Source organism: Lipotes vexillifer, unplaced genomic scaffold, assembly GCF_000442215.2.
Source record: "Lipotes vexillifer unplaced genomic scaffold, Lipotes_vexillifer_v1.1 scaffold3006, whole genome shotgun sequence".
Lineage (NCBI taxonomy): Eukaryota > Metazoa > Chordata > Mammalia > Artiodactyla > Lipotidae > Lipotes > Lipotes vexillifer.
The window spans coordinates 165,271-178,458 of NW_006769593.1; the positions used below are offsets into that span (position 1 = coordinate 165,271).

General features: G+C 39.9%; 1 protein-coding gene across 1 annotated transcript in view; it reads right to left on the reverse strand.

The window, feature by feature from the left end:
- PCLO (piccolo presynaptic cytomatrix protein) overlaps positions 1-13,188 on the reverse strand; it is a 187,349-nt gene that overhangs the window by 158,976 nt on the left and 15,185 nt on the right. The window contains exons 4-5 of the mRNA XM_007445653.1: positions 11,341-13,188; positions 8,959-10,973 (exon numbers count right to left, since the gene is read on the reverse strand). The exon at positions 11,341-13,188 is cut by the window's right edge and continues 23 nt beyond it. Of these exons, the coding sequence (XP_007445715.1) occupies positions 8,959-10,973; positions 11,341-13,188 (3,863 nt within the window). The remainder of the gene's footprint in view (positions 1-8,958; positions 10,974-11,340) is intronic.

Here is a 13,188-nt window from a genome sequence, read left to right on the forward strand (position 1 = left end):
AATTAAGAATATTATGATAAAATACTTAGGAAGCTAATAACTGTTAAATGATGCTCAGTGTTTTTAAACTGGGTCAGTAATAATCAATGCTCTATTAATTCAGAACTTCCCAGTGTTAAACTAGTATTTCCTAATATTTAGGGTTACATTTTCAGCAAAGGTCTTTCACTGAACATGAGGAACATACGTCTGTTTCTTATGTTTATTGGCATAATTTGAAATTTGACGTTGAGAAAAAAAAAAACACAAATAATCTGATTTTTTTTCCCCTTCAGTCTGAAAAGGTTTGCTTTGAAATTAATCCTCAGATACTGATTACAATGAAATAGCGAAGGTTAACTACTGAACACTAGATTGATGAGATCAATTTAAAAATTTTCTGGTTTTCACTGACATTTGTCTACATGTATACATTCATTTTGATTTTTATCAGACCCTAATAATGATCATAAAATATTATTTTACTGCCATTTATTTTGAAAAACACTTTAACATACTATTTCCTATTTTATAATATAATATTATAATAATATATAATAATATCCAAGATTTTAATCATAAAGAAGAAATACGATAAGAAAAGTGTACTAGGGCTTCCCTGGTGGCGCAGTGCTTGAGAGTCCGCCTGCCGATGCAGGAGACGCGGGTATGAATAATTTATTTGTTGATTGATTTACTTTCTGTCTTCCCCCTGCTGAAACTGACATTCCACGAAAATGGAGATTTTTATCTATGTTGTCCAGTAGAAGAGTGACTGACATTGAATGAGTCAGTACACTATTACACTTAAGTAATTATAGTTCATTTTTGCATTATTGCAATCTATTTACTGTCCCTGAAACTTTGGATTTTCGATGGTGATTGCAGCTTCCTTGGGTACAAAATAAATTTCACTATGGTAAAAAAAAAAAAAAAAAAAAAAAAAGAAAAGTGTACTAGCAATGAAGGGGGTGTAAAAGCTATAGAAAAAAGTGAGGTCTCAGCTATTTAGAAAGCCAGTCTTTAATATATGAATACTTTTTCTCTCATATATGTAAATACTACCATTATAAAACAGCTTATTTCGTCAAAGTCAGTTTTAATAGACTGGTTTCTTATGTTGCTTTCCAAAGACAGTAATGAAAAACAACCCCTAAAAAATATTATTCTTCAAATCACACTTAGTTATCACGGTCATTATTTCTTAAATCTGTATATTCTGACAGAAATAAAATTGACAGAAATAAAATTTCTCAATTTAGGTTATGGAAATTACTCTCAGAAATAGACATTAAAGGGTTCTAAAAATCTTAAAAATAGCTATCAAAACAGCAATCAGTGAAGCAAAACACATTCTTGTAAAAATCAGCTCATGAATACCATCTGCTTTGCAATAGGATCCTGGCTTAAACTCTAGAACAAAAATATTTTAATAAGGAGTTTGTCTATTACTAAAAAAGCTCTAAAATTGTTCAACAAGTCTAAGGGTAGGAAAAACAGTTTTAACACTTGGCAGTTGATGTAATTTTAAGAGCAGACAGAGGTGACAACATTTTAAATGTAGCTTATTTTAGTGCACAAAAGTGGCATGTATTATTATTGATAAAACGTGCTATTTCTTAGGATAGAAAAAAATCATTGCTTTTTTTTTAAAGACAGATAAACCTTGGAATGATAAATCTAGCTCCAAACAAATCCTTTGAATTTACACTGCTATTTCTTCCACTGGCTATGACATTCTCTCCTGATTTTGTAGAGAACATGCTACATTAACCTTTTTTTTTTTTTTATAACATTTTAACAATTTATTTGAGCAAAAATCCACTTGAGTCAGGCAGCATCCAATCTAGCAGACAGAAAGAAGCTCTGAAGAGCTGTACAAAATGAGTTTTACAGGCAGAGGGGAGTGGGAACAAGGAAGTTATACTTTGCAAAAAGAGTGAGTTTAACCTCCTTTCTTGACGTTCGTGATCATCTGGGGTCATGATGTAAACAGTTTCATTGTGTAAAAGAAAGAAAAAGAGCATGAGGAACACGTTTTGGTGCTCTGGTTTATGAAAGTTTCATAGGTGTGATGCTCGAGGTAATCCACAGACACACACAAAAATACTGGACTGAAATAAATTTGAGAAAGCGCATTGTTATCCGTTCAGCAAAAGAAGAAAAACACAGGGGAAAGCAGAAGGAAAAACTGTAACCCTGAACTACACAAGAAGTGTAGTACGGAGAATGAATAAGATTTTATTTATTTGTTTTGCTTTGTTTCTATTTTTTGTTTTAGGTGGGAGCAAGGAATTGGTGAATCACCCCCAAATTAAAAGCAGTTCGGTGGATAAAGCGGTCTGTTTACTAATTCATCAAATTAATTTACTGCTATAGAGAACCTACCGTGAACCAGGCATTGTTCTGGGCACTGGGGATATAGCAGTGAATATAATTAACAAAAATCCTCACCCATAAATTCTGGTTGGGGAAGAAAGATAATACATGAAATTATAAAGGAACAGACATAGTACTTTTGATAATAATATGTGATATGGAGAAAAATCAAGAAGGGCATAAGGATAGAGTGTTAGAAAGGTGGGTGGTATTCATTTGGTCAGTCAATAAAGGCCTTATTACCTAAAAGAATAACTTTAAAATGGCTATAAAGAACAGGAATCTAAAACTTCTAGAGAAGCACCATTATATACTTCATAGACCATGAAAGGCACACAGTTACTAGGAGATTTGAAAATTTTTTCTACTAACCCATAAGGTAAAGCTCTTTAATGACAGTCAGCAAATTTCTGCTGAGGAAATACAGAAACTGCCAAATGTACCCCACCACCACCACCACCATGCGTGAGGAAAGGGAATTAACTGAATATCTACAATTGCGAGACTTACTGATGGGAAGGTTGTGTTACTTTCATTCAATCATTACAGACGATTTGATAACTCTCCACTAGTGTCCACTCATTTTTAATTATCTGACTTCCATAAAACATTTTAATTGAAGAAGTCCACTGATGAAAGTTAGAAAAAAATCTCTGTGTGCATACCATTTTTTCATTACAAAGCTTATTTCTTTCTGTGCTTTTTCTAAATCATGATGAAAATACATTATTTTCAAGTGGTATCTAAGTAGCAAGCTCAGCCCCATGGGAAGGAATAAATTCTAAATTTACTTTAGTTGTTATCTCTTCGGAATTTTCCTGGGGAGCAATCAGAAGAACTCAAGTAAAAACGTGGTAACTTTTTTCCATCTTTACTCAGAGTTAAAATTTTCTATTTGTAAAAGGAAGCAGACCACAAGATAAAAGTGTTTGGTTATATAAAGTTGTCAAAAATAGAATTTGGCTTTGGGGCTGTGACTTTGATACCAGAGTGATAAGGTCTAGAAAAGAGATATAGCTCACCTCTAACAGACACAGGGGAATATTACATAACTCAATAAAATGATCTCTGTTAACACCCTGCACCAGTTATGCCCACTCTGTATTATTTTATGATTTTATGTTAATTAGTGCTAATTTAACCAATTAAATCTATGAGATATCTTAGGGCTAAGCATGAACTCAAAGTGTCAGTGAAAGACTAACCAGATGATATAAACTCCTGCCTTGAAATTTGTGTGTCAAAGGTATAACCACCGTTCCATGATGGAAAAACTCTATCAGAGTTAAAGGATCTCAGATAGTTGGATTCCTATAGAGTAGGAATGGAATAAATTTAAATCTCTGATGTTTAAAATTGCAGAATTAAGACAAATGTTTGGAAACTCCAGGAAGAGAGATTTTACCCATATGGAAGAACTTTGTAATAATGAAAGCTCTCCAAAACGCTTGGGAGATAGTTACCAAGAAAAAAATAACTGAGTATGGAAAGAAGACCAAATGCAGACAAAGCAACAAACCATAAAAAGAGTCTGAGCTTCCCTGGTGGCGCAGTGGTTGAGAATCCGCCTGCCGATGCAGGGGACACGGGTTCGTGCCCCGGTCCGGGAAGATCCCACATGCCGCAGAGCGGCTGGGCCCGTGAGCCACGGCCGCTGAGCCTGCGCGTCCAGAGCCTGTGCTCTGCAACGGGAGAGGCTACAACAGTGAGAGGCCCGCGTACAGCAAACAAACAAACAAACAAATAAAAAACAGTCTACATTAGTCTATGAACAAACAAAAAGGGCAATATAGTGCTTTGATTTGTGTTATGGGTTAAAAAAAAAAAGTTTGTTGGAAGTCCTGATACTTAGTACCTCAGAATGTGAAACTACTCAGACACAGGATCTTTACAGGTAATCAAGTTAAAACAGGTCTTTAGTGTTGACCTAATCAACAGGACGGGTGTCCGTATAAAGAGGGGAACTTTGAACATAGAGACAGACACACAGAGAGGTAGACAATGTAAAGAGACACAGGGAGACCACCAACTACAAGCCAAGGAACGCCGGAGGCTAGCAGAAGCTACGAGAGAGGCCTGCAACAGCCCTCAGAAAGAACCAACTCTGCTCACACCTTGATTTTGGACTTCTAACCTCTAGAACTGTGACAATACATTTTTGTGGTTTAAGCTACCTGGTTTGCGGTACTTTGTTATGAGAGCCCTAGCAAACAAATACGATACTTGGGCAAGAAGAACAAAATGATCCCAGTGGTGGGAGGTCAAGCATGAACTCTGCTTCATCCTGTATGTTACCACGGTGTCTGGAAAAGAGCAATGAATGGATGAATGAGATAATGAGTGAATGTAAGCAAGAATAAGTTAAGAAATGAATAAACCTGATGGGGATTTAAATTGGATTTTTTGGGAGAGCAGAGGAAATGACAAGATAAAAAGACAACAAGGGGCTTCCCTAGTGGCGCAGTGGTTGAGGGTCCGCCTGCTGATGCAGGGGACGTGGGTTCGTGCCCCGGTCCAGGAAGATCCCACATGCCGCAGAGCAGCTGGGCCCGTGAGCCATGGCCGCTGAGCCTGTGCATCCGGAGCCCGTGCTCCGCAACGGGAGAGGCCACAACAGTGAGAGGCCCGCGTACCGCAAAAAAAAAAAAAAAGACAACAAGCATGGTACTGAGTTAGCGAGAAGAATCAGAAAATGTCCCATAAACCTCAGAAGAAACTAACAAAGAATAACTGTCAGGCACCAAGTTTAACATTTTAACCCTGGCCAGGTTACTGGTTTATTAAAGAACCATGATAAAGGCACTAGCCTACTCTGGGCTTTGCTCCTTATCTGTAAGGTGGCTGGACTAATAGCTAAATGCTATTTAACTTGTGCTCAGTTGTTTCAAATATCTATTCCGTAACATCTTACAGAAAAACCCAGACGAACTTTTTGGTCAACCCAATACATAAAAATAAACGAAGTGGAACTGACACTTTAAGCAAAGGAGGCATCAGTTTAGATTATCAACAGGACTTGCTAGGATGGGTCTAGACTGTGGCAAGGAAAAGGTCAGCAGCCAGAGTCTTTTTTTTTTTTTTTTTTTTTTTGTATTGTGGGGCCCGAGGAGACCTGATAAAGCATTCTTTGACTAAAACTTCGGTGACATGGTCTTCGTTTTCAAGAGGTTTCCCTATAGCTAGAGTTATAAGGCATATTCAGGAGATTTAATAACTGCATAGGAAGTTGCCAAGTCCCCTGCATCGGCAGGCGGACTCTCAACCACTGCGCCACCAGGGAAGCCCAGCAGCCAGAGTCTTTTAATGCATGTCTTAACCCATTGCTTCTATGCTTATAATCCTTCCTTTAATACATTTATTCAATAAATATTGAAGGTCTGCTTTGTACCAGGTGCTGTTCTAGGCTCTTGGGACTACAGAGGTAAACAAAGTAAGATTCCTGATCTTGCAGAGGTTATGATCTACTGGAGAAGGCAGATGATATTTGATTAAATATATATTAATAAGTAATACAAATTTAGAGGGTGCAGGGATTCATGCTGATAAGACATTTAGAGAGTGAGGTAAGGAGTGCTTCTTTGTGGAAGTGAAATTTAAGCAGAAACCTGTACACAGGAGTGAGCCAGGCAAAGATCTGGGGAGAGAGAGATCCCAACAGGGGTCCTAGGTGGGGATGAGGTTGGCACATCCAAAGAAAGGCAAGGTCAGTGGTTGCAGCAGAGAGAGAAGCGGGTAAATGTAGGAATGACCAATAAGGTTGTGAGTTGGGATCACATGGGTCCTTGTTAAGAAATTTCTAATGTATCCTGATGAATCTGTTGAGAATCTACTGGAGACAAAATCTGACGTACACTTAGAAAATCACCCTAGGTGCGGTTCGGAGAATAAACTGTAAGGAAGGCAAGGATGGTGAGGTCCACGGGCTAGGGCACAGGGTAAACAAAAAATGATGGTGGCTTGGTCTAAGCTCCCCACAGCCAAGGGAAGTAATCCAAACTTGAACTCAGCAAATCAGATCCCCTGGGACCTAGTCCTTCCTTATCTTTCCAGTTTCACTTATAGTAAACCCCTTCCTCCCCCTCTTTGCTTTATGTCTGTTGACCAGTCTGAACCTTTGCACATCTGTTTCCTCTATTTAGAATAACCTCCATTTTTCTCTTCATGGTCCAACTGAGATCTCACCTTCCTGTTTCAGAACCTCCTCTTTGAAACATTTCCTGGAACTTCCAGGAAGAGGAGAAGTTACTATAGAATCTCATATAATATAAAACTGATCTTTCATGCTGAATTACAAGTGTTACTATGTCAAACTGGATGGTGTAATTTTTTTTTCAATTTTATTGGTGTGAGAAAATTAATGATATAGAAATTATTGAGCTAAACTTAAACTCACAACACTATGAATATCACTTAGGTTATTCTTTTCAGTACAACTGACATTTAGTAATTCATGCTTATAATTGAGAAACTCGTTTTAGTTTAAAACACTCAAAGAGTGTTTAGAAATTTGCCAAGAAATAAATTTAAAAATTCACATCTTAGAATCAGAGTATCTAAAGTGCTAAAAACATTGCCTGTATATAAAATGGTCTACTTTGTGTGTGCAATAAAAGAGTATTTTTGAGTCTGTATACAATTATTCCATATTAAAGTATGTATTGCGTGTGACCAATGAGAAAAAAGGAACTACTGGATTGTGCTCCAAGGCTCAATACTCTTAGGATTTTTCAGGCTGAGAGTATTTGGCAATTCTGTTCAACTTCTTTTACGATTAGACAGTTAATCAGTATCGCTGGTACACTCAATAATACAACTTATACGACCCACTGTATCTTTCATTTTGCTACTTCTAAATCCAAAGTGAATACTGTGAGGAAAAAATATTGACAGCTGAATCTCTTCTATCCCAGAGCTCATTTGAATTAAGGCTATAGGGCCATACGTTAAGTAAATGATGAATACACCAAGTGGAAAAGCCTGTTCTTTCTAATGACAGAAGCCTTGAATATAACTTTAAAATACTGTTTAAAAATGTATTTTCAGGGCTTCCCTGGTGGCGCAGTGCTTCAGAGTCCGCCTGCCGATGCAGGAGACGCGGGTTCGTGCCCCGTTTCGGGAAGATCCCACATGCCGCGGAGCGGCTGGGCCCGTGAGCCATGGCCGCTGAGCCTGCGCGTCCGGAGCCTGTGCTCCGCAAATGGGAGAGGCCACGACAGTGAGAGGCCCGCATAACGCAAGAAAAAAAAAAAAAAAAAAAAATGTATTTTCAAAGATTTCCAAGTAACTCTTTGGATGAGATCATAGGGCACAGCTGTAAAAATAAATACCTATACATGATAGCCGAGTTAAAAATATTTTTTGTAATATATTTAATTCTAGAAACAGTTACACATTAAAACAAATCTCTGTAAACTGAATGAAATCTCAGTGCACCAGTGGTTCCCTGACTTAAAACAGTTATGACCTGTCCCCCACATAAAGACAGTTACACACTATTTGAGAAAGTCCATAATAACAAAATGCCCCTACGAAACTAGAAAACTTGTAAGAAATTTTAATTTATTAATATGTCTATCAATATGCCTATATACCCAAAAACTGACTTACCTATAGTGACATATTTTTCAGCCCACAGCCAATGTTTAATGTATATGGGTTGCTGGCAACAGAGTGATATCTCAGAAAAACCTATTTAGATGCTTCGGGGTTTGAAGATCTAGAGTTCAGAAACCAGTGCATTAGGGGAACTCTTAATCTGAACATAAATCTAGTTTTAAATGAACTATCAGATTTATCAATAACCTTCTGAAGAATTATATATTAGGTTTTCTTTAAGTAGGATACACATTCTTTTATACCTGATTACTAACATTTCTTACTTTCAGCTATAGAGATCTTCATGAATGTGTCCAACATACCTATATATGTTCTTTTCCCTTTGAAGCATATTTTTAAATAATTAAACTCTATTATTCAAAAGAACATAAAAATTAATTTTTCCTCTGTAAGAACTAGGACTAAGGCTTATCTGAGGTAGATTAAGAAAGTTTCCAGAAACAAAATAAGCATGGATGAACTATGAAGATTATTCTACACTTTCTGCTCTAGAAATGCTCTCTCTGGAGCGACAAAGGTTAACATTCTGGAAGAAGGAAGAATAGACTGATTAAATGATCTCCACAGATCTTCCCACTGAAGAATTCCAGTATCCATGGGTTTAAATGTTTGGTTATCCTTTGCCTTATGCATTTATCTTCAATGCTTATTCCATCATACTTGAATATGAATATTAATTGTACTCACCAAAATCAGTCTACAATTGACACCTGGGAGATTTCAAGATTAGAACAAAATTTCAATCTCATTACATCATAAAATAATAACCTTCTCTCTCATTTTTGTCTCACATAATATGGTCTTTTTTTGGTATTTCTACATGGATGTATACTTTTCTATCTTTTCCCCCAAATTTCTAATGAAATAGTCCTCACTGAAATTTAGAATTAGGCACCAGAAGCCTTTACTGCCTCCTAAAGTCTGCAAACACACAGTTAATACCAACTCATCCACTGTCTTCTAACTGAAAAGAAGCACTCTTACCGTGTAGCCCTCGGTATACTGAAAAGGAGCCCTGGAACTTTCGTCTGCTGTTGGACTCAGAGGCTTGGGGTCAGACATGGAGCGTTGCATCATCTTGGCTGTCTTAGGACTTGCTGGGGGAACTTTAGCCATATCGGGGTGCAGTACTTTCTGTGGACTTATATCATCAGGGAGGGGTTTCTCATAAGGTACAAAGGCTGATTCTAAGGCTTTGCCTGGTGAAAGTGGTGAGATGGGTGAATAAAGGACTTTTGGAGATTTGGGTGGGGAAGGAGCCAGCTGTAATGTGGAATCTGCCCGAAGGTGAGATGAATAACCGATCTCTAAAGGTGTTGGGCGTTTCTTGTCTTTGGGTGGAGATGTGGCACCCAGATATTGAGGACTTTGTGTGTCTGAATCTGCTTCTGTTTGACATCCTAAACTGCCCCCTTTGTAAGTCTTTTCTGGTGCTGAAATGTGTTTAATTATTTCTACCTTGGCATCCACGCGTGCCCGTATCGAAGGCGTTCTTATGGTTCCGACTGGTTCAGTTTGCACAGATATCTCTGCTACTGTTTGAACTGCTATACTGGAGACTTTGGAAAGGAGTTTGGCCTTGTCTGCCTCTGTAGTGCTGTCACCATATTTCCCTACGCGAGCTTTTCTCCTTGATCTAGTAGGCATATCCCATTCATCCTGATCTTCATCATCCGTTTGGACGCTTGTATCGACGCTTTTTTTAGTTCTCCTTCGCCTACTCACGTAACTCCGATCCGCTGCATCTTCATCATCAGTTTGTACCCCGCTGTCCACTATCTTTTTAAAGCAGCGGGGATCATCTGCCAGATTTTCCCCCATCTCATCATAGTGGCCACGAACTTTAGCTCCAGAACTTCTCTTTTTGGGTTGCTTCTCCTCTTTTACAACCACGTCTGTCAGAGGTATTTCTGAAACAGTACTCAGGATGCCAGGTGGGGCAATGTACTGAGTAACCCCGTCCGACTGAACTGTGTACCATCCTTGGCTTTGTGGTATTTCAATCGCCACCACAGCAGAGGCTGTGGTGGTTGTATCTTCGGTCGCCCAAAACTGACCACCTTCTGGGGCAGCATACTGACCTTCCAGAATGGCCTGCTCTGTAGTGGTTTGTGGAGAAGCAGTTCCAGAAGGGTCATAGTTATACTGGTAGATCTGGCGGATCTTTTGCTCCTCAAGCTGCTGGTGAAGCTGTTGCTGCAGCTGCTGGATCTGCTCCAGCTGCAACTGTTGCTGCGCCAACGTCTCCTGTCTCATGATGAACTGGGCTTGCCGCTCCTCTTCTTGCTGATACAGGAGGTGCTGCTTCATTGACTGCAGCTCCTCCAGCTTTTTTTGAACCATGAGCTTTTCCTGTTCTCGGAACCTTTGAATTTCCTGCCGTTCCCACTCTAATTCCTCAGCAAAACGCTGCTGCTTAATTTTCTCCAGTTCCAAGAGCTCGCGCTCCAAGTCCAGTTGCTGTTGTTGCTTATCTTCTTCGGGGACGATTAAAAGTGCACTTTCCTCTCCCACCACTTCAGAAAAGACTTCAGATGCTGTGGTTAAAGTGGGAACCGAGTCCATCGTCTCAGCTGTCAGAGCTTCCATAGTGATAGTTTGCAAACTGGCATTGATATCAACACCAGTCACTGCAATGTCTGTTTCAGATGCCCCTGTTGTCAAGAAATATGATCGAGGCATTGGCTGGCTCTGGTGCAGGGCGGATAATGAAGTCACAGCGTCAGTTGTGTGGACACCAGACAAATCCCTCATGGTGTTGCTGAAAATGGAGCCAGGTTGTGTGGTGATAGCAAATGTGGAAGGAATTGGAGTTGCTACTGAAGAATAGACAACACCATTAGAGGACCTCAAAACACTCCCCACACCATACTGAGGTCCGGGAGGTGGAGTCATTCTTGCTGTGGAATACTGTGGGGTACTAATCCCAACTCCTGAAATGACTTGTCGTGTTTCTGGATATGGACCTGTAGTCTTGCTTGAATAATCCATTACCTCACCTGAAACACAGGGTAGAGTTATAGTGCAGTTCCCAGAACGAATGATGCTTTTGGGGTTGGAAAGCCCACTCAGTCTTGAAGAACATAATGAACGGGACTGCATGCAAATCCACAGGCTAACCTACCTAGGTGCGGAATAAAAGCAATGTTGAACATGCAGGCACATGCAGGCGACTTTGCGTGGAACAGATTAAAAAAAAAATGAAGAAACAAAAGCGCACATGTACTCCAAAATATGGTGCCAAAACATCCAAAGAAAGATGAAAAGTAACAAAATTGGGAAAGGGACCACACTGTCATCCTGAAATGAGATGAGGAACACCATAATGGTATTTCACGGAAAGGTCTGTTGCTACATCATACTGACCTGTAGTAATTCTCCCTGAAGTTAGATCTACTGCTGCATCAGTTCCTCCAGAATAATCAAAAGCATTCTTACTTTTATAGAAAAAATGTCCAGCTTCTGCTAAATTAGTGTCAGACATGGAAGGTTTCATTCCCCCAATCCCTCTATAACCATATGGCCCTGCTCGATCATATTGATAGTGATCATCCCTATAGCCAAAACGATCCTCAGGAAGAGTCGTTGCAGGCTGCTGTGCCGTGCAGCTCCTTCCAAAAGGTAACTTATAAACCATATCACAGCACACAGCTCTTCTTCCTGCCGTCAGATCAACAGGTTTTTCATCATCTTCTATTATTTTGGTCACCACATTTGAAGTAGCTTCATCCATTGTTACAACAGTTCTATGAGACTTGGAGGTACTGAGATCCACTACTTCCCCATCAGTGATGCCCTGTGATGTGGTGCTATCAGTCCATCCATTTGTGACACCACCAGGAAGTGCAGTAACGGGTTTCGTAAGAGCTGATGTCACTGGGTGTACAGAAGTGCTTAAAGATAAGTTTATTGGTGCTTCCTCCCTAACTGTAGGAAAGGCCTGGCCACTTGGTACCCTGCATGGGGGCTCTACATGCTTTGATGTAGTGAGCTGGAGTGGCACTGCTGTTGCATGTTCTAGACTCACTAGGTTTTCTGTGCCTGTGGTGTAACTTGCAGTAGCTGTGCACGTGACAACAGTCACTGTCTCAGTGACCAGGGATATTGGAGTCACTCCTGATGAAGCTGCACTGAGATTTATAATAGAGGGCTGGACAGCACTAATTTGTCTCCCATACATTTCACTTACTGTGGTCTGCCTCTTCACATCCATCATGGAAGCAGAAAGATCCATACATTTTTCAGTTACTTTAACTTCTACTTTGGGTACTGTACGCAGATCAATAGCATCGCCAATAAGTTGCAACTTGACATTTTCTTTATACTGCTGCTTCTCTAAATGGAGGTGATCTAGAGCAAGAGGCTCTGGAGGAATGGATATAGAGACACTGCTGAGACCAGTACTAGCGATTGTACTTTTGGCTGTTGAAAACTCAGCCTTGGAAACTTCAGCTGGGAGAAACTGTGTAACTGAAGTTGGGGGTTCTTGAAATGAAGATAGTGTTGTGACAGGGATAGCAGAAAATGTCTCCAAAGCTCCTGAGATGTACAGGCTCTGTTGTGAAGAACTTGAAATTTCTGTAGCTTTCATAGGAGGAACTACAGAAAATACTGGCTCAATGGAAATCAGATCTTTGGGGGGTGATCCCAAGGGCCAGCTGGTAATAACCTGACTCCCTGAAGAATCTGTAGGAGTCCCAGGTTCAGATGGCAATGTGATAACCACATAAGTTTCCATGAGGGACTTGGAAAATCTTGGCGAGGACTTGTTAGAGTGAGGGGAAAGCGGAGAGGTAGGGGAAGGCAGTTTATAATCTGCTGAAGTCACTAAATTTAATGTCATATTTGAAGTTATAGGTAGACCTGTTGGTTTGGGCTGCGTATCTGTTGGTTTTGTGGTAGTGACTGGAGGTTCAGGAACTGCTGGTTTAGGGGCAACTGGAGGTTTGCTTGGCTCAGGTCTATGTGTAAATACAAGTCCAGATGGAACTGAAGATGGCTTAGGGGGGACAGGAGGAGGTACAGTGGTACATATTTTTGTTATAGGTAACCCATTACTTCCTGGAGAAGCTGTGGTCTCTACTGTAGCAACAGAATCTACTAGAGGTGTAGCTGTAGTAGTCGCAGTCACTGGAGCTGGAACCATTACCTTTTTTTTAGGATAAATAGTTGGTTTAGGTGAGGTTGGTGGAGGAAGAGGTGGGGGTGGAGGAG